General features: G+C 45.1%; 2 protein-coding genes across 3 annotated transcripts in view; one reads left to right on the top strand and one right to left on the bottom strand.

The window, feature by feature from the left end:
* Positions 1-4,215: 4,215 nt before the first annotated feature.
* On the bottom strand, positions 4,216-5,423 carry LOC100680009. Its single transcript, XM_003424528.4, has 2 exons — positions 5,228-5,423; positions 4,216-5,029 (listed from the first exon to the last, which is right to left on the bottom strand). Exon 2 carries the CDS (start codon positions 4,954-4,956, stop codon positions 4,378-4,380), a length of 579 nt encoding a protein of 192 aa, XP_003424576.1. The 5' UTR covers positions 4,957-5,029; positions 5,228-5,423; the 3' UTR covers positions 4,216-4,377.
* Positions 5,424-20,614: 15,191 nt separating this feature from the next.
* The window catches only part of LOC100124138 (unconventional myosin-XV), a 65,784-nt gene continuing 59,186 nt past the window's right edge, over positions 20,615-27,212 (top strand). For both annotated transcript variants that reach the window (XM_016990081.2, XM_016990080.2), the window contains exon 1: positions 20,615-21,078. The gene's annotated coding sequence lies outside the window, so the exon portion shown is untranslated. The remainder of the gene's footprint in view (positions 21,079-27,212) is intronic.

The following is a 27,212-nucleotide window of genomic DNA, read 5'->3' as shown; positions in this document are numbered from 1 at the left end:
CGGCAAGAAAATTTAAAATTTATTATTCAAGATAACAAAAAATCTGCGGGAAAAAATGATACACCGGGAGAGAGAGAGACAATTCCCAAACGAGCACTTTGTCGATGGCTTATCCAGAATCCTAGAATACGCGCGCTTATGTATTATACACGCGGCGATTCCTCGAAAATACGCGGAGCCGAAATGATTTAGAAGAGGAAAAAGCGAACGAGAGAGAGAGAGAGAGAGAGGGGGGGGGGAGAAAAAGAGACAGACAGAAAAATGCATATCGCGCGCTATCCATCGGGGGAGTGATTTATGTGACAATACGGTATTTATCATAATCGAATCAGGGTGGGATGTGGGACGTTAGGCCTCGGGGAGCAAACGCGCCGCCGTATAACAGCGGCATACGGGCTGCTGCACGCCAAACACCAGTGCGTCGATTTCTCTCTCTCTCTCTCTCTCTCGCTCTCTCTCTCTCTCTCGCTCTCTCTCTCTCTCTCTCTCTCTCTCTCTCTCTCTCTCTCTCGCTCTGTATCTTTACATCCGCATCATCTTTCTCCCTCCCTTTCTCTCTCGATTCTTCACCCGCAATTTTTCAGTTCCTCAGCCCGTGTACATATACTACATGGTGCGGTGCGGAGCCACTGGGGTGCCGTTACTCTGGCGGCCAGAGCCCGGAAAATTGTTTAGCCCCGGATTGTTTAAACGAAATTTACCAAAGCTTACTGATTTTATACCGCTCTCGGCCGAGCCCACACCCACGGGATTCGCGTATTATCGTATGCAAATGCGCGCGAGATAACGGAATTTCGCGTTCCACCCAGCACGTAATTAACGGTCGGTTTAATGGAAAATATCGTTAATTTTTGGCCCGGCGCGCGATCGACTGTTATTGCGACTTAACTGCCGTGGATTGTAATTTTATTATGCGCGGAGATACTTTCTTCTATCAATTCAAAGCATTACTTCAAATATTTACGTGTTATAAGAGACCCCCCTTGTTTCGTGTTGATTTGAATAAATTGTTGTTAGTACACACAATATATTCGTACAATATTTCAAATGTGCATGAAATAAAACGCCTACACTTCCCGTAGTTAACGACTCACACTTATGTATAAAGTTGTCAATTATTATATTCATTTCTCATAAAAACCAGCATCATTCTGTAAATTGGGATCCGCCAATGCTCGCTTTGGCATTTTTTGGCCCAAGCTGAGGGTCGTTTTAAAAAACAGCTGCAGCTGCCTGAGGGTAATGTCTTGCAATAACAAACTGATCAAGATTTCATCAACTTATCCATGCAGATAATACAAATACACTTACGTCCAGACCAACAAAAATAAACCGGTCGCAACGTCATAATTAACCAACTCCACGACAATAAGCACTCCAAACCAATTACAAGCAGCCCTCGCTCAGAACATACCACAGAGCCCACGTTTGAAACTCTCATCCCACACAAGCGCATAATGGTCGCGCACACAGTTCACGCGCCGATAAATCACGAGGCTCGCGGCTAACGCGTCGCGTTTGGCGCCATAAATCCGGGAAAATCAAAACGCGGGCTGCTCGCGTCGAATTAAAACTGACGGTCTCCCGTCGGCCGAAAATCGCGCTCGCGCAGACGGCCTCGAAAACTCGCTAATCGTGAGTTACGGGTAAAACGATCAGCCGGACGCCGATCGGGATTTATGCGCGGCGGCCACTACGCCTGGATTTTACGGATACCTGTCGCATCGATCTGCGCGCGGCGCGCTCTGATTTTCGTATGGGTTAATGAAGAAATGCTGCGAGTGCATAGGCGCGCGCAGTGCTCGAAAATGACGATAGAATGAATTATTGGGGGGAGAGAGAAGCTTCGATGCACCCGAAAAGTCCGGAGTTGAGAGAGATTTATCGAATTTTAGGCGGTAGACGCTCTGATTTATCGTTGATTTGTATTCATTTGGGTTTTGAATTTTCACCGGCTTTAATATATGTGCATTGGGGCTAATGGGTTTACGTCCCTGGTAACAAATGGCCGATAAGTTCTGGCCCGTTCCCTAGCGACTCGGTAGAAATGAAACCCAGAATCCGTCGAGAAATATGCGTAATTTAAGATATGGCAGTCTGTTTCTAAATAATTGAACAAGTCTTAACGCAAAAGAACAGACATCCACCTTTAATATCATGGATTTACCATGATTATGAGAGATTTGGTGGTTGAGAGTAACTGGCTCGCATACTGATGAGATTGAAATACCTATGCAAACCTCATCATTGGTGACTTTGAGTGCATCGATGACACTTAGTAATTATACTTGAATAATACAAAGTCAGTCAGTACTCAATGCTGTACATACTGTCATGTATGAAAGCATGCATGTGTAGAGTTAGGTTTTCACCATTAATGCGCACCTTAAAAATCATGTTTCCCCTTTAAAAGACATTATAAATGAATATATATATATATATATATATATATATATATATATTCATCAATTTATGAATATTTTCAAACAATATCAATGAAGAGCAGGATCATTGGTGTGAAAAGTAAGGTTACATGAACAAATCATAGTGGAGAAAAAATTCTACCGAGATTTCTTCCAGAAATCATGTCTGATTTATCGGGGTTTTCATCTAGGTTCTACTCTGAAAACCTGCTAAATTTGAAAAATCTCGGTAGTTTCCAGGTACTTTCTTGGAAACGCTGCTACCAGGGGTGTTATCCACGCGTATTGCGTCGAGATTGTATCTGATGAATTTCAAAAATATTAATGGACGTGTTCAGAATATGCGTGTTTGTAAATTGCAGTATGCCATGCTTTCTCTTTTTTTAAATGTGCAGCATCCCGAGATCGCCGCATATACGCGAGTAATCTAGAACGACACCGACCACATCCAAATGCGTCTCGGAAACGCCCAATAATCGGGGTCAGCCTTGCACTACACGCAGGCGCCCTTTCACGCGCGATGTCCACCGCACCGCACCGCACGTAATATATATTAAACGTCGGATTTCAGAAAAGTAGCGTGAAACGAGGCGGAAGTTAATGCGCCCAGTGGTGCGCGAGTAGTTCATATGGCACACTCGAAACTTTCAAATTTCACGCTCGATTATACGGCGGCGGCTGCTGAACGACATTTGGCACATTAAAATCATAATACCTTATCTCAGCGGCGTCTCGAATTCGTATTATATCCCGTGTCGCCACGGATCGTCAAATCGAGAACCGCACCTCTCGTCCCGATGTATGCCACCTTCTGTTGCTCTTATACCGCTGCCGCGCTGCGCGAGATCGAAAAAATAATAACCGAATCTGTTGTAAGCTGCAGATGCGGACAGTTTCAATGAAGAGAAATGATTTAATCGTAACGACGCGTGTCACAGAATCCTTGTTGACGCTTTGTTACCCCACAGCGTTCCGAAGTGGCTGCGAGAGGCGAGATGAACGCATGAATAATTTATCCGGCCATGTGTTTTTCTTTAATGTCACTGAATGTATGTTAGCATTCAAATTAATGGAAAACAAATAGTTCCAATCGGTCAATAAATATTCACGAAACTGCGTGTATTTTATGACTTTATGCATACAAAGGCGATAAAACGCGGAATATAAATTATACGTGGAAAAGATTTTTAGTATCCTCCACGCGCAGTGAGTAAAACAAGTTCCGTGTCTGCGGGCTGCTGGAATCTGTAGCTAAAACCACAGCAACGTCATTGGAAATTCAATATCCGATTTCACGCATGCAATTTAACCGGTAAAAGTTCGCGCGTAAATCGAAACGTTTATCTCGTGACAATTGACGATCGACGACAAGAAGCAAAATTCTGGATCATTCGGATTAATCTTATCTCGCCGAGGTCATCGAAACTGTGCTATCGCCTTGTCATTTTGAATGACCAGCAGGAGATAGGGTGTCACTGTCTACATCACCGAAGACTCGTAAATAGACTTGAAAAGGACCGGTCCTACACGCGTAAGGACAGATGGTCCGGTCCAACTGCGGACTCCCTTCCTGCATTTCCTTTGACGCTACCCCCATGATAACACACGGCAGTATACATATTTTCTCAAATATAATGTAGTATAGGTAACGCCGTCGCAACATTAGTTGCAGAGAGCATATTTTTTTTGCTTCAAGTATTATCATATCGTGTTTTGTATATGTCGTAAAAATTGATTCGGGAATATGTAGCTTGTGTTTTGACCGTAAGGTATTTTAATAACTACCCATACATCTATTTATTAATTTTTATTCAATATTTATTGACTGAATACAAAGAAATACGTGCATTGAATTCCGAATTTGCTTGATTATATTGCAAAGCCCCGAACCATGTTTAATGTATGATAAAATATTACATCGTGACCAGTTCAATCATCACTTTTGTTCTTTTGCTCAGTAACATCCATAGTCAGATTTTTCAGTACCTGACTCTTCGCCGTCAGTCTCAATATTTACGATTTCAGCATCACTGCTACTTTCACTGTTTTCTACTTCAACCGCATACGGTCCTGCAATATTAGATCTTCTTTTTTTATTATTTATTTTATCGTCTCTATTTTCATCACCTTTTTCATCATTTCTATTGAAGTTATTGTCAACAAAGTGTAGCAAGGTTAAAAATGTATTTTTGTTTATGTGAACTTCATTCGCAAACGTTCTTTTCGGACCCTTAAATTTCAGCGTACCATCCTTGTATACTACTACACGAGTATGGGATTTCTTACTATGAAATTTCGTATAAGTTCGATCGTCCATTAGTTTTAGAAGTTCTGTTTTTCTGCTTTCAATTTTCATTTTATCCAAGAAAGCTCTTGGAACCCCAACAGTTAATTTATTATAACCTTTCGGATCGATAATAATTCTTTGTAAATAAAAAGCGTACACAGGATGTTTCTGTCTATTATCGTACTTATTAAAGTCGATTATTATGGAAACTGCAGGATTTAGTGGAAATTGCACGGACGTATCCATACCTTCAGAAAATAGTCTTCGAAAATTCTATGGTTCAGTGGCAAACCAAGTCCCGAAGAAAACAATATTGATACTGTAAAAATATGTTATGTTACATATTTTATGCATAGATACTAAATTGTCTTCGTTACATACTGTGTTCGATGGTTGTTTTAGATAAGCCAAGCGTACGCTGTTACTTCTATATACGTACGTTTAATGCACCCAAAAAACCATTTTACACATTTTACGAACAAAATCACAGAACAGTACAATTGAAAGTATATCTTACCACAATATGTCTCTCCAGAAAGTGCAAATAGTAGATAATTCTATAATTCAAACGATTCTCTTTATCTAGTGGCTACTATTTATTTGTACAATCACTTTAGCAGGTAAAATGTAGTGTATCGTCACACCCAGTACGAGACAGCTTTGAAGACACTAAAACTATACTGCACAAAGAAATGCAGTACCAATGACTTATCTTTGAGTAAAACCTGAAAGTATATGCATACGTGAACGGATATCTTCCCGTTGTTGCAGTTGCATAAAAGCAAATTTCAATGAAACCGACAAACTGGACAAGTATTCAGGTCCCTGACAGCGAATCAAAATATTGTTGTCTACTTGCGAATTCTCTAGAGTTGTCCAATCGCTTTCAAAAGAGTATAGTGTGTTTATTGAAAGTTGGTATACTTGACGATTGTGTGTAACTGCATTTGGCCTGCTAAAGTTGGGTGCACTGTAGGAAATAAAACTACCGCTATGTCTGCTGCATACGAATATTTTGCTGGCGGAGTAACCGGTTCTTAAATCGAGGTTGTTTTGCGGTTTATCAGGACAATACGTTTAGCGCGCCATCGCCAAGAAAAGCGCGAAATTCAAAAACAGGACAAACGGAATAAAGTGGATTATTTCATAAAAGAAAAAAATTGGAAAGTAAACAATCACAATTCAAGAAATAATCGCTTAGATACTACAAAACCATTAGATAAATTACATACATACAGTACCATACGTACACATACGCGTCGCTTCGTCTCTCATTATATCTTTCTCTATCTCTAGCGCTTAATTTCTCCTTCTCCCTCGCGGAACAAGAGCGCGCGCGCCGAGTAAACGGGAGAGAGAGGGAAAGAGAGAGAGAGAGAGGGAGAAAGACCAACGACAGGTTGCAGGTCGCAGGCGCAGGCACCGGCAGGATTTCGTGGTTCATTTGCGGTACCCAAGGGTGCCATCTATTATCGGGGTTCGCCTCTAGGCCCCCATCTCTCTCTCTCTCTCTCTCTCTCTCTCTCTCTCTCTCTCTCTCTCTCTCTCTCTCTCTCTCTCTCTCTCTCCTGTGCATACACTCACCCCTGCGCTCTCTGCTGGCTGGTTTGAAGTAGCAGTAGCGCAGCTCGAGACTTAGCGGGGGGTTGTTTACACGGCGCCGGCGACTCGATTTAATTCGGTGATTATTTTTTAACGACTCGAATTCCGGGGCGCTGCGCCACTGCTCTTTTCTATCTCGGGGACGCGCCGCGGCCGACTGAATAAATCACGAGCCGGGTTTGTGCTGCGCCGCGGAAAATGGTTTTTTCGATACGGGAAAATGGTTTTTAAAGCGAGCTGCGCTACTGCACTGCTGCTGCTCCTACTGCTAGGGCCTGTGTTCGTTTATTTTTGTCTGGTATATTTCACGAGAAGGGTTGCGTTTTTTTCGCGTTGCTTTGGGAAAAGACGAAAAGGTATTACAGGCTATAATTTTTTACGTTACAGGTACTTTGACGATCACGGTATCATCAATAAATAATATTTAATGCATCAACTTTTTCTCGTGCAAAAGTAATGATAACATTGACGTGGTTATAAATATTAACCTGCGGCTATTCGACGCACGAAACCCGTTTCAAAAGTAGCACCTTTCAAAAACAAAAGTAATGTCTTAATGGGATCTGCGCAAGAGGAAGTATAATTAAATATAACGATTGTCTCGCGCAATTCTATTTCTGGTGCTCGTTACGCCTCGCCGCATCTGTATAGACTCTCGGGCAGGGCAGCTTTGCAATAAGGAAGAACATTAGTTACTATTTGGCTTTATCAGTTTCGCGCTCGTTGTATCGATCGAAGCGTGACACAAATTATCGCCGGATATGTGCGTACGCTGTGCTGTAGTCTGCACTGGATTTTATCCGGGAAAATAAATGCGTCGCGTTATTGCACCCTGTAGGCAGTATTGAATGTTTCGTGTTTAATGATAATTCTATTTGCGATCGATAAAATATAATATGAATTCGTTTGGGGCCCATTAACGTGAGATACGAGGGCAATATTATTAATCTTCGATTCGAATAATCCGCAATCAGATTGCCTATAATTTTTAGCAACCTTCAAGACTATCAAACGGCCTGCCTCTTCGCTACAATTAAAATTCATACATTGACTCCGACTCCAAAAGCGCTCATAAAATGTTATTGCCGTCTTCAATCAACGAAACCACAGCTAGTAACTCGCGTCTATTAATTCATCGAGGTGTCGGCCTTTCCAGCATCTCCCGCGCTCAGCTGCGCCCCCAAATCCATCAAAAACCAGTCGCGCGCACCGAAATATGTAACCACATATGTAGCGATTGCGTAAGCAGCAGACTGCGTACCAGCAGCATATCGAGAAAGAAAAAAGAACGAAAGAGACAGGCGCTATCGCGGTCATCAATCTTGGACGTCGCGAACTGCATCGCTCCTGTCCCAGAGAAGAGAACGACAGAGCGTACAAGATGGGATTGACTCAGCAGCAGCAGCAGATCGCCGTCCAGACTAGGTGACGATGAGTTGGTACAATGCAATCGAATGGCTGAAAGGGGTTGATGCACGTGAGCCAGTGCTGGTTTATATGGCCTTTGTTTTTTGATCAAGAGTTTTCGGTAAATGCTGCAAACCAATTTGGGTTTGATTCTGTTAAATGCATTGAACTACATGTAGGGGTGACTATTTTAAATAACCGTTAATATTTATAATCTGTATAAATTATTAGCATATTTTGATGATGATTTACAACAAACATTTTAAAACACTTTCAAAACAGCTCCGAAACTTAGGAAGCAGGCGAAAAGTAATACTTCATTAGAATCATCCATTAATAAGAATCCAAACGAGATCTGTCAATATAACAACAAAGAAACTCTGATCAATCAACCCTTCACTTTGCGATTACTCGATATACACACAGCAGTTAGAAAAGGACAAAAAATAACTTGACAACGGCAGCACCACTGCCACGCGACATTACACACCACAACGCAATACAGCTCATTGTTACATCGTTGTAATGTTAACGCGCGATCTCACCCTACTCTGGCGCGCATCGAGGGGTTCCACATCGCCTTTCTCTGTCTCTCTGTAGCGTTGAAGGGCCTCGTCAAAACGCCAAAGCGTGCGGGTCCTTTTTGCCTTGTGTGTGTGTACGTGTGCGCCTCGTAGATTGTGTCGCCCATCTCACCCTTCGATTTTCTCGAGGACCCTTGTGCATTTACCAGTTGTAAGCTATTGCACCGGACATGGAAACCGGCCTGCTTTCATACTGAAATGATCAACTTGTTTCGCGGTTCGTCGATGATTCGCCATATTTTTCGGAATAGATTGGCTGGATGACGGTCCGATTGGGCTTATACCAAGTGAAAATAATCGCCTTCTTGCGGTATTGTGATTTTTTGTGGGGCGTTTCTCCTATTTATATGCAAGAGATGAATTTCTATTAGGTGGGTTTGAGATCCTTGTTACTACCTTTTATAATATAACCGTCATAAAAAGTCAGGTATTGAGCGATCGTTGTGCATTTATTTAACTTATAAAGTTGTTCTGCTCGTTGAAGTTTCGTGATTAAATTTGATTTCCCTCACAGAAATATCAAACCTGCGAAATTAACACACGACCCACAAAACTACAAGTCCAAGTTTCCAGAAGATCCCATGACGTCATTAACGAAATCAAGCTACAGGCGCGCATTCTTCCCACGATTTCTCGTGTCAAGTTTCGCGCGGCGCAAAGAAAAGCGCAAAAAACGTCGAGCAGCGGTCGTACTCAAAGTCATGCGAGCGACTGGCCCTACTGGCAGCTCTTTATGAAGACGTTCATTTGGCTCTCTGGCACATCGTGCAAAGTGTCGCGGCGTAACACGAAAATTATCGTGACGGTTTTTCGATCGACGGAAGGGATAACGCGGCCGGCTCGCACGAGAACGTCTGTAATTATAGATTCGCCGTACTTTTCTTCTCGAGCACGCATATATGCATCGAACGCGCGCGAGAGAGCAGAAACCTGAAAAACGACATTACGAGACGAGAGGGAGTTTTTGTTGCGGCAAATAGTTTAACGAGATTGGAATTTGGATTTTTGGTCGCGAGAAAGCTGGTTTGATACATTTTTTGAAATCCTCTTTTATTTTTCGGTGTGATTACGGTAATTGATGATGAGAGCTGTGCGCTGACGTTTTATAATTTCGCTTCTATTAATTTCCAGCGCGCATAAACCACGCCGTACAATTTCCTCTTTGACGCTTTTAATAGCATTTGACAGATTGGTAATTTCATCAGAAATTATATCGAAGAATTATAATACTCAGCTATGCCAGATAGAGAGAGGGAGAGAGAGAGAGAGAGAGAGAGAGAGAGAGAGAGAGAGAGAGTGCAAATCGTAAAATTCGTGAGGGATATCCGTTTCACTAAAGCATCGCCATTAATTCGGTATAACAATTTTCAAAATAATTATCCATCCATATGATACGGGGCGAAGTTTATACTATCAGAAATCATATCACAATTTTAAAAAGCTGCCTAAATACCAGTACAACCAGCAAACTCATTCGTGCAAACAATAATAATTCTACTTCTTTTAGCCGAGTCACGGTTGCATGACGACTAATTATATATACACATCTTTATAACTCGATGCCTTAATTGCCACGAACTGCATAAAACAAGACGATGCGAAAGAAAAAACACAAATTAAGCGATGGCTCATAACGCACAGATGCTGCTCAGGCAGTCCAGGAAAAATACGCGATACTCCGATACATATATCGAACACATGCATACACCCATCGCAGCTGACGTTGGTCAATGCCCGTGTGCGCGAGTATTATATACGTGAGCACGGCATTAATTGCGGCGCTCGACATTTTTATGGGGCTATCATTTTATGGGGATATCGATACAAATTATTAATTTTAATCTCTTGTACACAGGCTTAAAAGCGTCTTGGCTTCGCTCGAAAATTAATATGTGACTTATTTAAGAAAACGACGTTTAACTCTTGAGCGCGGACGATGTATTTATGGCGCCTGCTCCGGCGCGTTGTAACTGGAAAAATGATGAAGTGCTGCTCCATGCTGCGGGGAGAGCTTTTTTACGGTAAATCGATACGGTGGACATTCGCGGCACACGAGTGCGGATATCGTTTGCAGAGCAGGCTTTTTCCCTACGTGACTGTTATGCGCGAGTACGTTATTCAAAATTGTAGGAGTGCGATGTATTTTTGTTTAAAATAATTGTACATTTTTGTGATTCAAAACCAAAAACTTAATGAAAGAGCTAGCTTATCCTATATCCATCATAATCAATAGCTCACAGTCGACTTTCGAAAAACAAATGAAAATAAATTAACACTTACAAATAAGCAAAAAGTGGCAATCATTCTTGCAGGCGCCTGTTCCAGCGAGGGAAATATGAGTGAACGGAGCAAGACGAGTGAGAGAGGAATAAAAAACAGCTTGTATCGAGGCGTGGAAAAAAAGCAGAAAAAATAAACGAGAGCAGCAGCTCGTGCCAACCAGCGTCAGCGAGGAAGCTTCTCCTCTCGAAACTGAAAAATTGACTTGAGCAGCTAGCGCCTCTCTCCCTCTTGCTCCGGGTAATAAGGCGAAATTAGCAGGTAATGTGGATCGATGCCCCTGTCTCCTCTCCACCTCCTTGGCGCAGAAAAGCTCGCGCGCACCTCGGCGAAAGCCTGCACCTTGAGCTCGCACGAGAGCAGGCGCGATAATAAAAATGAAATGATTCTCTCCTCGGCTGCCTCGCGCGCGCGACAGAAAAGGTGGGGGTGGCCGCGCGCGCTTGCTCGCGGAGGAGAAGGGCTGATGCAGAAAAAGCCCGCCGAAAGGTGGCAGCGGAAGAGGCGTCGCCCGCGTGACCTAAACCGCGAGCCTTTTCTTTCTCCTCGCGAGAGCGCGGATCCGCCCGTCTCCGAGGCTTGGACCAATGGGAGTCGCGCTTATATCCCCTCCCGCGCTTCTAGAGGAACGAGTCGGCCAATGGGCCGACGACGCCGTACCCATGGCAACGGTGTGGCGCTGCCGCCGCCGTTCCCGGATCGCCTTCGGGATTGTTCGAAACAATTATCCCGCGCTCAATTCCATTCGGACGCCGCTAGTATAGCTCTCTCGGTCTCTCCCTCTCTCTCGCGCGCGCGTCGCTGTTTCATCTTCATCCTCGTCGCGCGAGTCGCAAATCGTTTTCGCGAATAAAAAATCCGGCGCGGGAATTATTTTTAAATCTCGCGCGCTCCGCCATACCTCTCTTTCTCTCTTTCCACGCGCGCAACGACGACTCTTTCTTCGTCCATGTTTTCCGCGCGAGCGAGACGTGCACCTATATACACCGACGAGGATTTTCTGTCTTTCTCGAGAGCTTCAGTCGGGGAATATCGCGGACCGACGCGAATGGCTTCTTAATGGGCCGAGCTGATATGGAAAAAGTTTTCTTTGAGAAATTAAGCTAGACTGCACGGCGCAAACGGAGCCGTGAGAACGAATTTTATTACGCGCTCGTGTATATTACTTTTTGTTGCTGGTGCAGCCTAGCCCGGCTGATTCGGCATTTTTTATGCTTTATCTGTTTCGTTCTTTTTTTCCGGGCGTTGCTTTTTGTTGCCGGAGTTTTGTACTCGCCTGTAAAAGTGTTTTTTTATGACTTTTCGGCGTTGCAGTGTATGGAATGGGAGCTGTGTGCAGGGGTGGGTACGCTTTCGATCAAGTTTATGAACTTCGAAAATTGGTTTGGAAGAGTGCAAAATTTTCTATAGAAAAATTCTAGTCGAATATTTAAAAACAACTTGGACAATATATTCACTACGCTCTACAGTGAACATGTATACGTTCTGCCGGAAATAACTATTGCTATTTACTGTAGAAGGGGAAGAGAATCGCTCAGTGCGCACCGGAATTTTTCGTTATTGGTGCAGAATGTGCGCGCAGCAAAAATTAGACTAGCACCGGAGCCATAAAATAAATTTGCTCGGCAAACTGCTCGCGCGAAACGCAGCATTAAAAGCCAAATTTGGTCCGACGATCCGATTGGCCATGAGCCACGTATGCCAGAGAGAGAGAGAGAGAGAGAGAGAGGGCTGGAGAGAATTCGCGCGAATAAATGTGCTTCACGCTCGACTAAGCGACGCTTCGATTTGAAATCAGCATGATGTACATCGTCGCTCGCGAGCTGTTCATTGGAATATAAAACGCGAGCCGACGCATATATGTATGTATACCGTATGGGTCTGTGGGCGCTCAGAGTGTACAGTCGGTCTGCAAACTTTCAAGGGTGCGAATTTTTCGGTTGGCTGAAAGTGTTTTACTTTAAAACAGAAAATTGTAGAGCCTGGATTGTTGACTTGTATTTTTATACAGAGCTCAGGTGAATTAATTTGAAGCTTTAGAGACAAGATTACGAAAGTGGGTTGGGTTTCAATCTAGAGATTGCATATCAGCTTCGAAGGGTGAGATTTTTTAATGCATACATAAATTATAAATCCAAGATTTTAACTAACAAAATTGAAAAAGTAATCTCATGCACAGGAAGGGAATAACGTAAAGGACTGCAAAAAGCAGAGTTTACAATTTAAAGAGAAAAAATTGTGTAACACTCGGTGCAGGGAAAAATTCTTTAAGAGACTGTACTGAGCTGTGTTATTCCGCGTATATCGAGATATCGTTTCCGCATCACGTCTCCGCTATTCGCTTCGGTTCACGCGAAATAAATAAGTATACGTACCTTTATCGCAGCCGCGATCCTTATATACGTTATATTACACTTACTGCGGAAGGAAAATCCAAATGGGACGTACGAACGATCTGAAAAATTACACTTTAGGAGACAGCACACGTCGTGCCGTAAAATCATTCCAATTTTTCACGCATCAGGGCTCAGATTTCCAGAAAAAGCGCGCGAATTCTCGCAGTCGCATTACTTTGCTCGAGCAAAAGTTCAAAGGAAATAAATCTTGCTGTTTGCACGGAATAACACGTTCGCGCAATAAAAATTTCTTCGCCTCTCGACGATAGCTACTTCGGGGTTTCGCGTTCGAGTAAAACAAAATATTTGCAACCTTTCATCGCTCGCGTCTGAAACCTGAAAGGAATACGTTCGCATATGAAAATGCAACACTGCGCAGTTCGTATGTTATAGCGACTTTAACCAGTCCATTTTAGGCCGAAATACGCGCTGCGCACAGTCCAAACTGTAAAACTGCGTATAACCAAAACACTATACACAATTTCACAACAACAGAGCGCTAAACGAGATTACGGCGCAACTTAGCGCGCGCAGTTGAATTTAACGCCGCGCGTTTGAAGCTAAATTTAACGAATCAAACGTCAATAAGGCCTAATCATCCGTATACGAGCGGGCGTATAACAGGAGAGCAACCGAGCGCGCAATTTCGACCTAAGCACGGGCGGTCAGCACAAATCACGCCGCGGCGCATTTAAATTCAGATTATGCACGGCTGAAGCCGAGCGAGCGAGCATTGCCAGGCAGTAATTGGCGAATATCTGCGCGTGGTGCCTAGCTTAGAGCCCCGAATTAACGCTCGAATTTGGACTCATTAGCGAACCTTGCCTAGTGCTGCGTGTGTGTATAGCTAAGGTCGGTTATGCGTGGACGGTGATTATTTATTGATTTAAGCCCGTTCAGATTGTCCTGGCTAATCCTCGGGGGCGAAGATGTTGCAACAACGCTTTGAACATCCCCTGGTAGAAATGCGTCTAAGAACAGGCTAGTACTGGCCAGATCTTAGGATTTAACCTAGTTACTACCTAATAAATGGCCAGTTCTTAGGGTCATTTCTACCAGGGTCGTTGCAAACATGATACTTACATCATGCTATAGCATGAACGGCCGAAGCATTGATTCAGTCAATCCAAAAATGTTTAGTTTTGGTCATTGGTATATCGCTCTAGCATTCAGCTGTACATATGTAATTTATATTATGAGATAATATGACACATAACAGTATTTTTAAAATTAAAATGTTGCATAAGCAAGCTTCGAATCGATTTAAAAAGCTCCCACAACAATACAACGAAATTCACCACTTGGTATTGTCTCAATTTTCACTTTTTAAGGTTGGGAATTCAAAGATACGCAGACATCGCGCGATAAAATAAACAGCCAATCAAGGGATGGAACAGAATAAGTACCATATCTTTTTTTGGGTAGGTTTTATAACAGAGCTTATTTCAGGCGATCTCACAAAGCGCAATGGAAATCCTCGCATGCAAACATCAGTAAACAAAAAATTTAGCCGAATCAACATTTAGCAGCTTATCGTCGAAAATTATCCCGCAATATAACGCGAGCTAACAACAGCACCTATAGTAATAGTAATGGCCACTAGGCCACGTGTATATGCACAGAGAACGAGATCAGCGCGTAGGTGTATATGCAGAAAGCGTGTGCGGGGGACTGCAGATTAATTGTAACTGCATCGCGCGCGCGGCCAGCACGATTTGCCTAATTAATTCGGTTACTAATGTCTGCCGCATGCGCAGCCCGGATCGAACATGAACTGCTCGGCTACTATACGGTGCTCTCTCTCTCTCTCTCTCTCTCTCTCTCTCTCTCTCTCTCTCTCTCTCTCTCTCTCTGTCGCGTCTTCCAGCGCATTGGACGCTGAAATTGCTACGATTCCGAGCTAATTAAGACCGCTGCTCGCGCAGTTATCGACTTCGCGTCTGCTGTGCTCTTGAGCGAGTTGTGGGGATTTCGGTTTACGCTGAATGATTTTATGCTACATGTTGCAACGACTCTACATTTTTATTGTTGAATTTTTTTATAGAGAAGCTCTATAGTAGTGTTTTTGAAGCACGAAAAAAGCCTTTCAATAATACACTGCAACATCTCAACTCCTCGGCAACAATGAGAGCTCGGACCGGCAAAACGCGCGACTTCCGCGCGTGAAGCAGACAAAAAGCACGATCGCGCCGCAACAGCTCCTTTAATGGATTTTGCAGGCAAACTGCGGGCTCAGCAATTACTCGGAATCGGACAAAAGCTGCCCTGTTTAAAAGAGAGCAACACGAGCGGCGTACTCTCGGCTTTACGCCTCGATAAAGGAAGCGATCTCGGCTCTTTTCTGAATGAATGCGAGAGCCGAACGTCGGTGTGTATAGGTACGAACGGGGCTCGCAGTGCGGTTGATGAAAAGCCGACTACAGCACGCGGCAAGGCCGTGACGAAGGATTGCCGCCATCGACGCCGATTCACTTCGATTCCGCACGCCAGCGTCGCGACTCCTTTCATCGCGCGCGTCCCTCTCGCGAAAGGCCCTTCAATTAAACGCGAACGAGTATAGTCTCTTATTTTCTTTCTTAAACACAGATGTACAAGGTTCGACGTACTCGCGAGAGTGATCGAATTTTTTTGCTTCTCGCGAGATCGAGGGGAGGTTATTAATTCGTTTTTGCGGGTGTATAATGGAATCATATTGTTTCGTTCGCCGAAAGTCCTCGTGGTTTTCAAGAGAAATATCTGGTTTGGTCGTCAGAGCAACTCGACTGACGGTTGATCCTGTAGTGTTGGCCAAAAAATTTTCTCTCGTCTCCGTCCCACACATATTCGCCCGCATCCAGGCGGTCCACTTTCCGGCAACAGCCGCGCCCAAACGAACTACACAAGGAGCGAGAGCAGAGGACGAAATCCCAAGAACGACGTCTCTACATATAGGAGAAAAGAAAAGTTGCGTTCGCTCTCGAGAGCTGCCGCGCGCTCGTTCTTTATTCAAACTTGTAATAACGTTTGGCAGATGTTTCTGATATAGCGCGGTGCCAGACCCCAAGGCCGTTTTACTCCGCGAACTTTTATCGAGTCAATTTAAGTTGCGACTGCGACGTCCAGAGAGAGAGAGAGAGAGAGAGAGAGAGAGAGAGAGAGAGAGAGAGAGAGAGAGAGAGAGAGAGAGAGAGAGGAGGGGAGAGGGTGTATTTCATCCCCCTCGGCTCGGACACGTTTGCTCCTCCGCTATAATACACTTCCCAGTCTTCCTTTTCTTCCACTTTATTTTGCCTGCTAGTCGATCTACGTGTACTCAGTATATATCAGTATGTAGAGACCGTTGCCGCCGCTGCACCGCTCCTTATTCTCGTTGTATAATAATGTTAAGGGATTCGATTAGGGAGAGCCTCGCTGCGGGCGACATAAATTTCCGAAGCCTCAGCTCTCCGTCTTTCTTTCTTCTATCTCTCTTTGGACGTTAAAAGTATACCGCGGGAGAGGTTACGAAAGAGGGATTTAAAGTCTTAGGTATACTGCGGGGCCAAGGAAATTTTAAAGTTAATAACCGACAGACCAAGACCGTGTGCGCGGGGAATTTTAACATGTCCATTCCACCGGTCTGCCAAGGAGATGGCTTTTTTGGTAATGGGATAGATTTTACGCTACGCGGCGTAGGACGTCTAACTTTATTAAAATTTCGAGCGTACTATATTCTGGTATTGTATCGCATTTTTCATTCGAATTCAAATGCAAGACGAGGAGGTTATTATGGCGCGCGTATCCGATTGAAAACGATATCGCGCGGCGTGTAATAAGGCGCGATATAAATTAGGATTCAGATTCGAATTCACTCCGTGTATCAGTCATGTCTGGCCAATCTTATTTACGATTGGAGAATCTTCGGAGGGCGGATAGTAATACAAAGGGCAACAATTTTGCCTACGATGTAAACGCGCGTGCAAGTTAGCGCGCGCGAGGGAATATAGCTACCGCCCACGAGAGAGTGAGAGAGCCCTCGGCTTTATTTCAACTCACGTGCGAACTCAATCCAGGACTCGATTTTCCATTTCAAATCGAGCGGATATCAAACGTCGGGCGTCTCATCCATATCAATCATAAGCTTTCTTTTTCGCGCTCTCTCCAATCGCACATTGATACACAACTTACAGCCCCGATATGATACTCATTTGTCACATTGATATTTCTTATTCGACTCTTGGATTTCTCGAAATCCTTATCGCGATCCGGGGGAATTAAATTTTATACTGTATACGATCGAAATATATAGACATTAGCTGGTAAGGGGGGCGAACAGATTGTTTTGAAATATGTCAGGCGGTTTTTCCAAAGTTTATCGAATCTTAATTTTATTCGAGCGGCGTATAGGAAATTTTATCGAAAATATTTGGGTCGATTGTATTGGCCTGTTTGTCGTACTAATTTCAGAGCCATGTTCCGACAAAGTAAAAGTCGATGTCACGATTATCTGCCACTTTCGATACTATCGATGTTTGTATTAAAATATAAATTTTTCCATAAAGCATGACTTGTAATTATTTTCTCGTGAAATAATTGTTCATTGTCAAATCGAAAGGGATTCTATAACAATATCGTTCTATATTAACTTTATTCTTAATCCTGTTTAACATGCAAGGCTTGAACTCGGTATTTTAATCACCGACTTTTAAAATACAATGCTGCCATCTTTCTTATCGCACAAAACGACATAGAAATGCTCGACCGTATACCAACATCGTAACTTCCATATCAGCGGACGTAGAAAGTACCATAAGAAAAGTATGCGGTTAGCAGGCGATCTACCTTACCTACGGGCTGTAAGTACTCAATCGGTTTCCTTTTACGAGGGCGTAGACGACGGTAGATAAAATGTGTACGAGTTTAGTTTGCGCGGGTCGTTACGGCTCTATTAAAAAATTACCCTTAAAAATAATTGTTCGTTAAATATCAATGACGAACGCAATGCCAGTTTCTCATTTTTGTGTGCTGATTACTCATTCTTGTCTCCAAACCTAAAAAGCTTTCTTGCAACAAATCTTAACAACAAACCATAGTCAAAACACGGATCATCGGACCATCCGGATTATACGAAGCGGCGAGTCACACCTCACACGTCAAGAGACATGCCCGGGGGGGGGGGGCATTAAACCGGCGAACGACTGTGTACTGCGGCGCGGCTCGGCTGTAAGTTTTAAAGTCAATAAATGTAACGGTACGCAGGTACAATTTTCAAATTTACGCACACTTTCAGAAAGTGAATAACGGATCGTCGCGTCGCTCTCTCTTACTGCCATATCCCTATACGCAACATCGGAGCTTCATTAGGGTGTAGACGCCGGGAATAATGACTCCCGCGCCGCGTCGCGACGACGCCGACGACCTTATTCATGATGTAGGCACTGACTATATATACCTACTCCTGTGTACACCGTGTGCCTGTTTGGCTTTTTGTGTTAACGCGTTTGTTTGTCTAGAACGAGGAGAAGGAATGTGTACGTACTTACTTACGCAGCAGAGGCGAAAGCGCCCGAGACGAGTTTGTGTTTTGCGCGATCGCGGCGTCGCACGGTCTGCGGCAACGAGACTTGCGCCTTTTTACGCCAGGCGTATGAAGAGTACGCTTGTTTGAGAAAAAAGAAGTGCATCGCTCAGCTTTTATGAACGATGGGAGTATAATAAGCAGGGTTGCTCATCCGCTCGAAATCTAATTGCATCGATCAATCGAGACGCAGGCACCTGACCCAAATATCGACGTGGAAAGAATGTCGTATATTTTACAGTTGGCTCTATAGCAACGAAAGTCAACCCGGTCGTCGGCGCATAAAAATGCACGAGGAGACCGAGCCTTTGACCTCGAGAGAGAGTATAACGAGCCCCAGAGCGAGCGCATGAAAAATTATTGCAGCCGCGCGGCGCTGCAAAGCGTAATCTACTTTCTCGCCGCGCGAAATTCGGTCGCGCATGATGCCTGAATGGTAAGACTCTGATTAATCTATATACGAGCGATCGCTATTATACCGCCGGCCCGTACAACATCCGCAAGCGCATTAATTTTCTTTAAACGGGGCAATAAATCGACGCGTAATTACTCGCACATCACGTACGTTGCGTTATATGTACCGAACTCGTAAAACGTCGTTCGACGTTAACTTCGAAGTGATAATCAAATTATACACTGCGTCTCGTCGGCGATGCTGTTATTGGCGTGTCCGAGAGATGTAATCTGTCGGCGACTCTGATAAAGCCTGGAACGGAAATTTGCCAAATTCGATTTTAATGTCTTTCGATGAACTTTTTAGCGCGAGTGTTCTCGTTAATTTTTACAGAGAACGTGGTTTCGGGTAATTACGTCGCGCCAAATTTCTCAATAATTACACGAAATGACCGAGCTCAAATATCTTTGTAATGACCTAATCAGACTCAAATGCGGCAGTAATGTAGTTCCATGCGGATCACCCTAATATTCGAATTTCAATGAAGCAGCTGCCAATAGCGATCGGCAGACGATCGGGGGGAGAACGCTCGCACGCGAGCACTACCTTCTCGCGCGCAATTAATAAAGCAAAACGCGACAGGCATACGCACACGCAGCTCTCGAGGCGCCGAGAAATCGGCAAGCGCCTCCGTTCTCACACACTGCAGCCGCGGCAATACAGAGGACAATGGCCCGATCGGCAGCGCTCCCTCTCTCGGTGCGAGTGTATGTGTACAGGTATATTAAACACTGCCGTCTCTGAGCTCCAAAGATCGCCGGTGAACCTGTGGAATACAGGTCCGGCTCCGAAGTATTTGGAGAGAAAAGAGCCGAAACAACTCTTGCCTCAAGAGCCGTGCTGTATTATGTACGGAAGGAGAGGAGAGAGAAAGAGAGAAGGAGCGTAAAACCTTGCCGCGCCGAGGAAGGACGACGAGGTGGCTGCAATCGGAATGCGCATGGCGCTGATTCACACGCGCGCCGACCGCACTGACATATTACTCGGGGGGATTTAAATATCGGGAGGGGCTGCCTCTGTGCGAGAGAGCGTCTACTGGACTGAGCGCATTTTTTAGGCGTACTCTGCATGAGAGAAAAGCGTGTGCCTGTAACACGGTATACCATAGCGCGTAAACAAAGCGGGGGAAAAAGGATTTTACGATCCGGCGTTGGCCCGCGCCTGTATAATGCCTATGCCCAACTTCTCTCCGTTGTCCAGCTCCTCCCCCCCCCTCTCTCTCTCTCTCTCTCACTCCGCAGCGGAGAGCGAGCAAGACACGAAGGTACTCCCGCACCACCACATAGCCGACTCACCTGCACGCACAGCTACACAAACGCGCGCGCACACGCGTAGCAACCTGCGCCGCTAACGGTATATACCCCGGGAGAGAGTGGTGGCGGTGGGCTCGGATGGACGGTGGCGCCACGTGGTGCTCGGTGGCGTCTACGACTTGGCTGTGCGTGTGTTTCTGCGCTGGCAGCAGCAGCAGCTCTCCTAGGCGAGGTCGAGCCCCGCATACCTGTAAGACCGCGAGTGCGTCTGAAAGCAGCAGCAGCAGCAGTGAGTGTCCGGCCTGTGATCGGCTCTCTGTCGCCAGTGTCTTTCTCTCTCTCTCTCTCTCTCTCTCTCTCTCTCTCTCTCTCTCTCTCTCTCTCTCTCTCTCCCTCTCTCTCTCTCTCTCTCTCTCTGCCCGTCGGTCTGTCTTCGCTCAGTTTCGTCGTGAAGCTCGTCGCGGACGGTTCGCTCTGTGCGACGCTCTGCGCTGGAGAACGCGGGTGACAAGCAGCAGCCTGTGCCGATTTTTTTCCCACTGCCACTTTGCCTCTCGCGCTGTGCTGTTATCCCGGAGAAAGAGGGAGCACACGTCGTCGGTGTATTGTTTGGTGCGCGCGGTGTAGGTGAACCTTGAGGTGTCTCTCGCAGGAGCAGCTCTGCACGCTGTTCCAGGTACGAGGCGGGAGAAAATCCGAGAGTATACAGTGCAGGCTGGAATAAATAACAAAAAAAGGAGAAACGCCCGGCCGACGTGACTTCTTTTTTCCTCTGTGCGCGCACTTTTCTGCCCGGATAGCTGTCCGTCTACTTGAACGCGGGGATATCTCCTATAGACGCACACATACACATCAGGTGAGTAAAAAGTCCCCTTGGCTCGATCTTTCGTGCAACGCGCCGTCCTTTTCTCTTTCTCTCCGTCTCTCGTACATCTTGCGGCGGCAGCGGCGGTGGAGAGAGACGGAGAGAGAACGAATCCCGAACGGGAGAGACATCGACGTCCGGTTGAGATACTTGACTGGCCGGTTTAGATCGAAAGAGTTGGACTCGTTTAGAGCCGATGCGTGTGTACGTCTGCAGTATAGAAGTGTCGCCAGGGAGATTCTGTTACGGCGAGTAGGCGACGTGTCTCCTCTCTTATACGTGGATGTGGCGCGGGGGAGTGAACCTTTACGATCGCGGATTTTGGCTTCGACAAAGTACACACACTCGTATCGAGGATCCGAATCTCGCGGCGATGATGTAGCAGCTGACGGCTGTGTACAGTGGATGACGAAAGTAATCTTGATAACGTAACGCCAATTTCACCGAGCGCAATTAGGGAGAATTAACGAACCATTGAGGGAAGCACGTGCGCGACGACGTACACAAGTGTGCACCTAATGCTCGCGAGAATCTAAGCAACTCGGTATTCTGTCATCGCGCAGAAAACTTCGAGATCAACGTCTCACGATCGATTCACCGTGCCTATCCCTTTGGAAAACCAAAGAATCGATTCCGATCGAATCTCCCCCGGCTGTACAGCTACCCGTAAAAGCCATTTCTCCAAATTCCAATCTCCAGCAGCGAGCTGGGCGCGTATAATACACGACGTCAACGCCGAGAGCGCTGCACCGTTCGCCACTGCAGCAGCAAATTCCATCGGCGGAGCGCATACCTCGAGATCACGCTCTCGCTCATTCGCTCGCTCGCCTGCGTCCACGATAAGTAAAAGTAAGCGGCGGCTGCGCTCCCCGCGCTTTTCCATAATGCCTCCGGAATATAACGAGAGGGAAAGAATACTCTGTACGCTAACTCGAAAATTGAACCGGCGTCTCGAGAGATGCTGCAGCCTTTCTCTTCCACATGCGCCTCTGCCGTGCGTTCAAGGTGTAGCCGCGGAATTCCTCGACACATAGATCGAGGATGATGTCGTCGCGCGGTGACGAAATCCCCGTACATGCAAGCTCGCGGATCGCGTACTTTTTCAGTATCGAACGTCGTTCTGCACGAGGAGGATGGAGGAAAACTCGTTCGATAGGGGCTTTTGATTTTCTCGGGATTACGAGAGTAGCTGGGGGGATTATTGGCGGAGAGAAGCTATTAAAAACTTACGGCGCGCGGTGGTGAAACTCGAGAGCGATAATTCGACGTTACACGATAGATCTCTAGGCGGCAGCTGTATTGCGCGCGCACTGTCGAGAGACTTGTCGTAAAACGCTCCGAGTTTATATTCGTCGGGAAACCAGCTCCATTTCCTATACTTAGCCGACGTATCCGTTTCGATTGAGAAATCATTATAATGCACGTATACAACGAGCGTAACGATACGTTATTGCGCCCCCCAAGTATGTAACGGTGAATAATCGCCGCGGCGAGCTATCCGTGGAAAAAAAATCGACGATCGCTTATCGAGAGCTCACACACGCGCCGGCTCTCCTCATTGAATTTTGCGCGCGGACAGCCGTAATTATCGAAAAACGTCGACTCGCGCGCTCCGAGCACTTTTCTCAGCGTATACGGGGTCGATCGATCAAACGGCGCAGTTGGGAATTATGAACGTATAAAAGACAGGAAATTAAAACTCTTGCCCAGCGCAAAAAACGAGAATTATACACACAGCGCAAAAAGCCCGCCGCAAGATGAATCCACAGCATCGACGCGGAGATCGGCAGTGAGTCACACGCGTGTGTGTGTCGCTGGAAGTAAAAAAGACGAGAGGAGAAAAACCGGCGCGCGCGATATTCTTTTCTCAGGCTATCGCGCCGCGAAGCATGATTGGGTGAAAGTACGAAGCAAGAGCAATGAATCGCTGCTGTTGGCCTCATGACATTGTCTGTCAGACGAGCGAGCGAGCGAATGCTTCTGGGGATGTGTATGTATGTGTGTGTACACACTCGCCGTGAGCGCGCGGCATTAATGGGCTCGCAGACCGTTATCGCAATTCTCTCCCGCTTAGTCGAGACTTGCCAGGCCTGACTGACTCGCTGAGGAGTCTCGGCTTATTTCGTGTGTTTCGCTGGGATTTGACACGTGTTCGGATCGTGCGTGCGTGTGCGAATCGCGAGGAACGACTTCTCTATGGGAGCAGACTGCTTGTAGCTTTTTCTGCTTTACAACGGAAATAAATGCTTACGACTGTTTGAGTCAGGTGAAGTAATGCTCGTTTAGCGTTCCACCATGGTTCGTTCGTAGGAAAAAAATCGGGCGAGGAGTAGCTAGATTTCGGTGTCGAACTGTGCTCCTTTTGTCGGTAACCGGCAATTTACTCGCGAGCTTCTTGCCGTCATGCGTGTGTCGATGGAAAAAAAAACACTTTTTTGTTGAGATGACGTGATGTATCGGTAATGTCGGGTTATACTTTCTTCATAGGGATAGTTCCAGCGTCATGGTAATTTAGAACTCTCGCATCAATATATTTTATAGCTTTGTTACCGATCGTTACCACACTCCGTGCGTTACGGTAACAATCAAGAGAGTCGTGATCGTATCGAGATTAAGTCACACGCGCGCGTTGTCTCTCGGGATCTACTCCGATGAAACACAAGTTCAGGCAAGCGCAGCTCTTACGAAAACTATCCGCTCTTTCGCATTCGAAATCCTCTCCGGACCGACAATGGGCCTCACGTAAGTGCGTACATATTTCATTTTAATAAATGCAGGAGTTTTCACGATTTTTCACGAAAATGGAACGCGGAATTTATTTAAAGAGGTGCCGCGCAAAGTGATTTTATAGCTCATCCTAAATACCAAGATTCCAATTTACCGCCGACGAAACAAATCGCTACAATGCTGCAAGATCCCGCGGACATAAATATCCGGCGAACGCTGATGTAAATAACGAGCGATCAGAAAAAAGCAAGATACAGCGTATACACGCGATATGCTCAGAGCGACAATGGCATAATTGCGGCACATGAATACCCTCGACCGACCTCTTTCCATGCGATTCGCAAAAAGTCATACACGCGCGAGAACGTAATATAGCATCGCGATTGTGAGTCAACCTTAAAGCTGTATAACGTGTATGCTTAGGCACGGATACGCGTTCTTTTTCCTCATCTCGGATACGCGCCTGGAAACAGCAGCTGTGACATGGTTTTCGGTTCGCCAGCAACTAAACTTCTTAACGTTCATTAGCACGGTGCGAATATTATCTCTCGTGCGTTATCTCGCGGTCAATAGGCGCGCGCGCGAAACCAGCCTACTGATCGCCTTATCAGCTCCGGCTGGTGTATGAGCAGCACCCCGAGGAGAGGATACATCCAGGTCGCCGAGTGTACTAATGCTGATCCGGATGCAAAGGTGTGTGTATATATATAGGATTCGATTCTCGGAAGCGAGAAAATCGTTGATCGATCTTTTTTGCCGAGTGCAAAAATGTAGACCAATTGGGACGCGTGTACGTATACATAAAGTTCAGTCGATATGATATTTCGATCGGCGCGCGCGCAGGTGCAGCTCTCCTCTCGCAGGGAATTCTTGACCTAAATTTTTTCCGCCTCGGTGCGGTATCGCAATTTATATAACTGCATTTTCTTACGCGTTCAATGAAATATTTCATTGACAGTAGCAGTACGCGCTCGTGACTGCGAGTTCCTTTGATCGACGAGTCGCTGATCTTTGTCCTCGTGCGCGGATTGGCCTCTCCAGTGTATTAATTGCGCGCGACGTCCTGATGATTTAACGCTAAATGCTTGATAAATGAAGTAAAGTGGCAACCACGGGATATTCATTACGACAGTGACTCGTGCTTTCGTTTGCTCGATCTTCGTGAAATCCACGCGTGGAAGTGCTTTGGAGTAACGGTGAATCGCGTTTGCACTTTATTATTAATTTTGTTCTCACTCGTGTTACTAAGTGCTATTAAATTGCAGCGTCTGTGTAATATGGCTGTGCGGTTTATCTTTAGATTGAAAAAAGACGCAACATTGTTACCATATTACAAGAAGTTGAATTGGTTATCTCTGCATCAGAGGCGAAATTATCTATTAGGGATTAAGATGTATAAGTTATTTACTCGTAACCGGCCGATCTATCTTGTAGAGCTTTTTCCTAAGCCTACCGAGGAAATCCGCCGTTCGGCGAGAACTCAGACTTCGGTCTTTATGATCCCTACAGCTACTACCGAAATTTATAAACGCTCGTTTGCAATTCGTGGTATGCAATTATGGGACTCCCTACCACATAAGATTAAGATTAGTAAAACACGTGATTCGTTTAAGTCTACCTTATTAAGCTACTTACATACACTTGAGCAGAACTATGTAGTCTGAGTAGGAAAATGGCGATTTTATTATTAGTAATTATAGTTAGCTGTAAGTTTAGACAGAATTGTCGTCTTATGTCGACTTTGAGAGGAGAGCGTAATCTCCGCTGTAAATTTGTTAAGCTGTGATGAAAATATTTTGTTTTACTTGTAATTATTAGATACATTACGAAAATTTTTGGAAACTATTTGAAATGTTTATATGATTATCGTATTCTGCTTAGTATACACTATACGGTCATGTGACCATTGGCGTTAATAAAGTTATCTCTCTCTCTCTCTCTCTCTCTCTCTCTCTCTCTCTCTCTCTCTCTCTCTCTCTCTCTCTCTCTCTGCACGGGTAAAATCGCTATTAATCACGATCATTTTCTCCGACGACTCGTTTTTCAGTTCCGTAAAGTAATTTGCGATTCCAATTTCAACAATGTACAGGAGTGCGTTTGTTATCTCCTCCCGCAGAGAATCGCCCAGAATCCAAAGAATGTCCGCGTTAGAAAATTCTTTTGAAAACTATCCCGCGTGTTCCACATCCATAATTCATGACGGAGTATTGTATACACACAACTTCGCGTCATTTTTATCAATGAGCTTTTTTCAGTCCGATTGTGCACGTTTCCCATCCGGCCTCCATTTCATTCACCGCATACTGTCTTAAGAATCTCTTTCAGAGACGTAACCCTAATCAATTACCCGCTATAACAGCGGACCTTAAATCTCCCTACTCTGAAGAATCCTATGGTAACAGTATAAATTCAGCGCATGTATCGGCGCTGTAAAAATCGAAAAGGATGGCGGTGGTCGTTCCTATCCTCGACGCGCGGGCATTGAAATTCCCAGTGCGTAGCGTTCACTATCGGACGTCCGCGCCGCGTTTCGCTCGTCGCATCGTACATTTCTCTCGAACAGAAAAAAGGGAGACGATTAAACACGGCCGTTTGTAAAATATTTTTCTTCACTTTATCAATAACGTTATATGCGCACGTGTACATACTCTCAGGGTTAAAAAGCCGGACGGGAGATCGATATAAATCGAGTTATATCGGCAGAACGAGAACGAGTTAGAAATAGACCTCGGTTACGCTCTTTGGCAATATTTGTTTTGCCGGATGGTCACCGCGGGCTGCAGCAGCATCACGATGTTTTGTTTTAAAAATATAACACGGTTTTGCCGTTGTTGCGCCATAGCGAAGATATATAATTCGTCTAATTCGAGGAACTGTGTGTTTTGCAGCTCGGGATAAATTTGCAGTTGTAGCTCGTAACGATTTTCTTCTGGCTTTTGTTTGTTTTTCTATCCGAGAACACAGCCAAGAACTTATACTCGTTCGAATGAGTTACACGTCCGTTCAAGCGGAACGAATATTCAAACTTGGGTCATTACGGTGTTTCAATTGATTCTGCAAACTGTATTATAATATACCGAGACTTGGGTGACGAAATCAGATCTGATTTTTATCCTCGCGATTATTTATTCATGATATAATTTACGAGCAGCTATAACTCACGCGCGAATCCCTCTTGATTAAATGTATATTTTCCTTCCGCCGATTTTTTCCAACCGAGTCAATTACCCTCGAATAAAATCGGCCGAAATCCAATTTCCCCAGAGTTCTTACGAAAACCGCCACCTTATATACATGCTCGACTGGAATCGTTAAAGCCGACGATAAATCATGCGATTTTATAAACAAACGTGAGAAAACTCGCCGATTCCGCAATATAAACCGTGGAGAGAGAGAGC

Source organism: Nasonia vitripennis, chromosome 5 (assembly GCF_009193385.2).
Source record: "Nasonia vitripennis strain AsymCx chromosome 5, Nvit_psr_1.1, whole genome shotgun sequence".
In the NCBI taxonomy this organism is placed as follows: Eukaryota; Metazoa; Arthropoda; class Insecta; order Hymenoptera; family Pteromalidae; genus Nasonia; species Nasonia vitripennis.
This window is presented reverse-complemented; position numbering and strand designations above follow the sequence as displayed.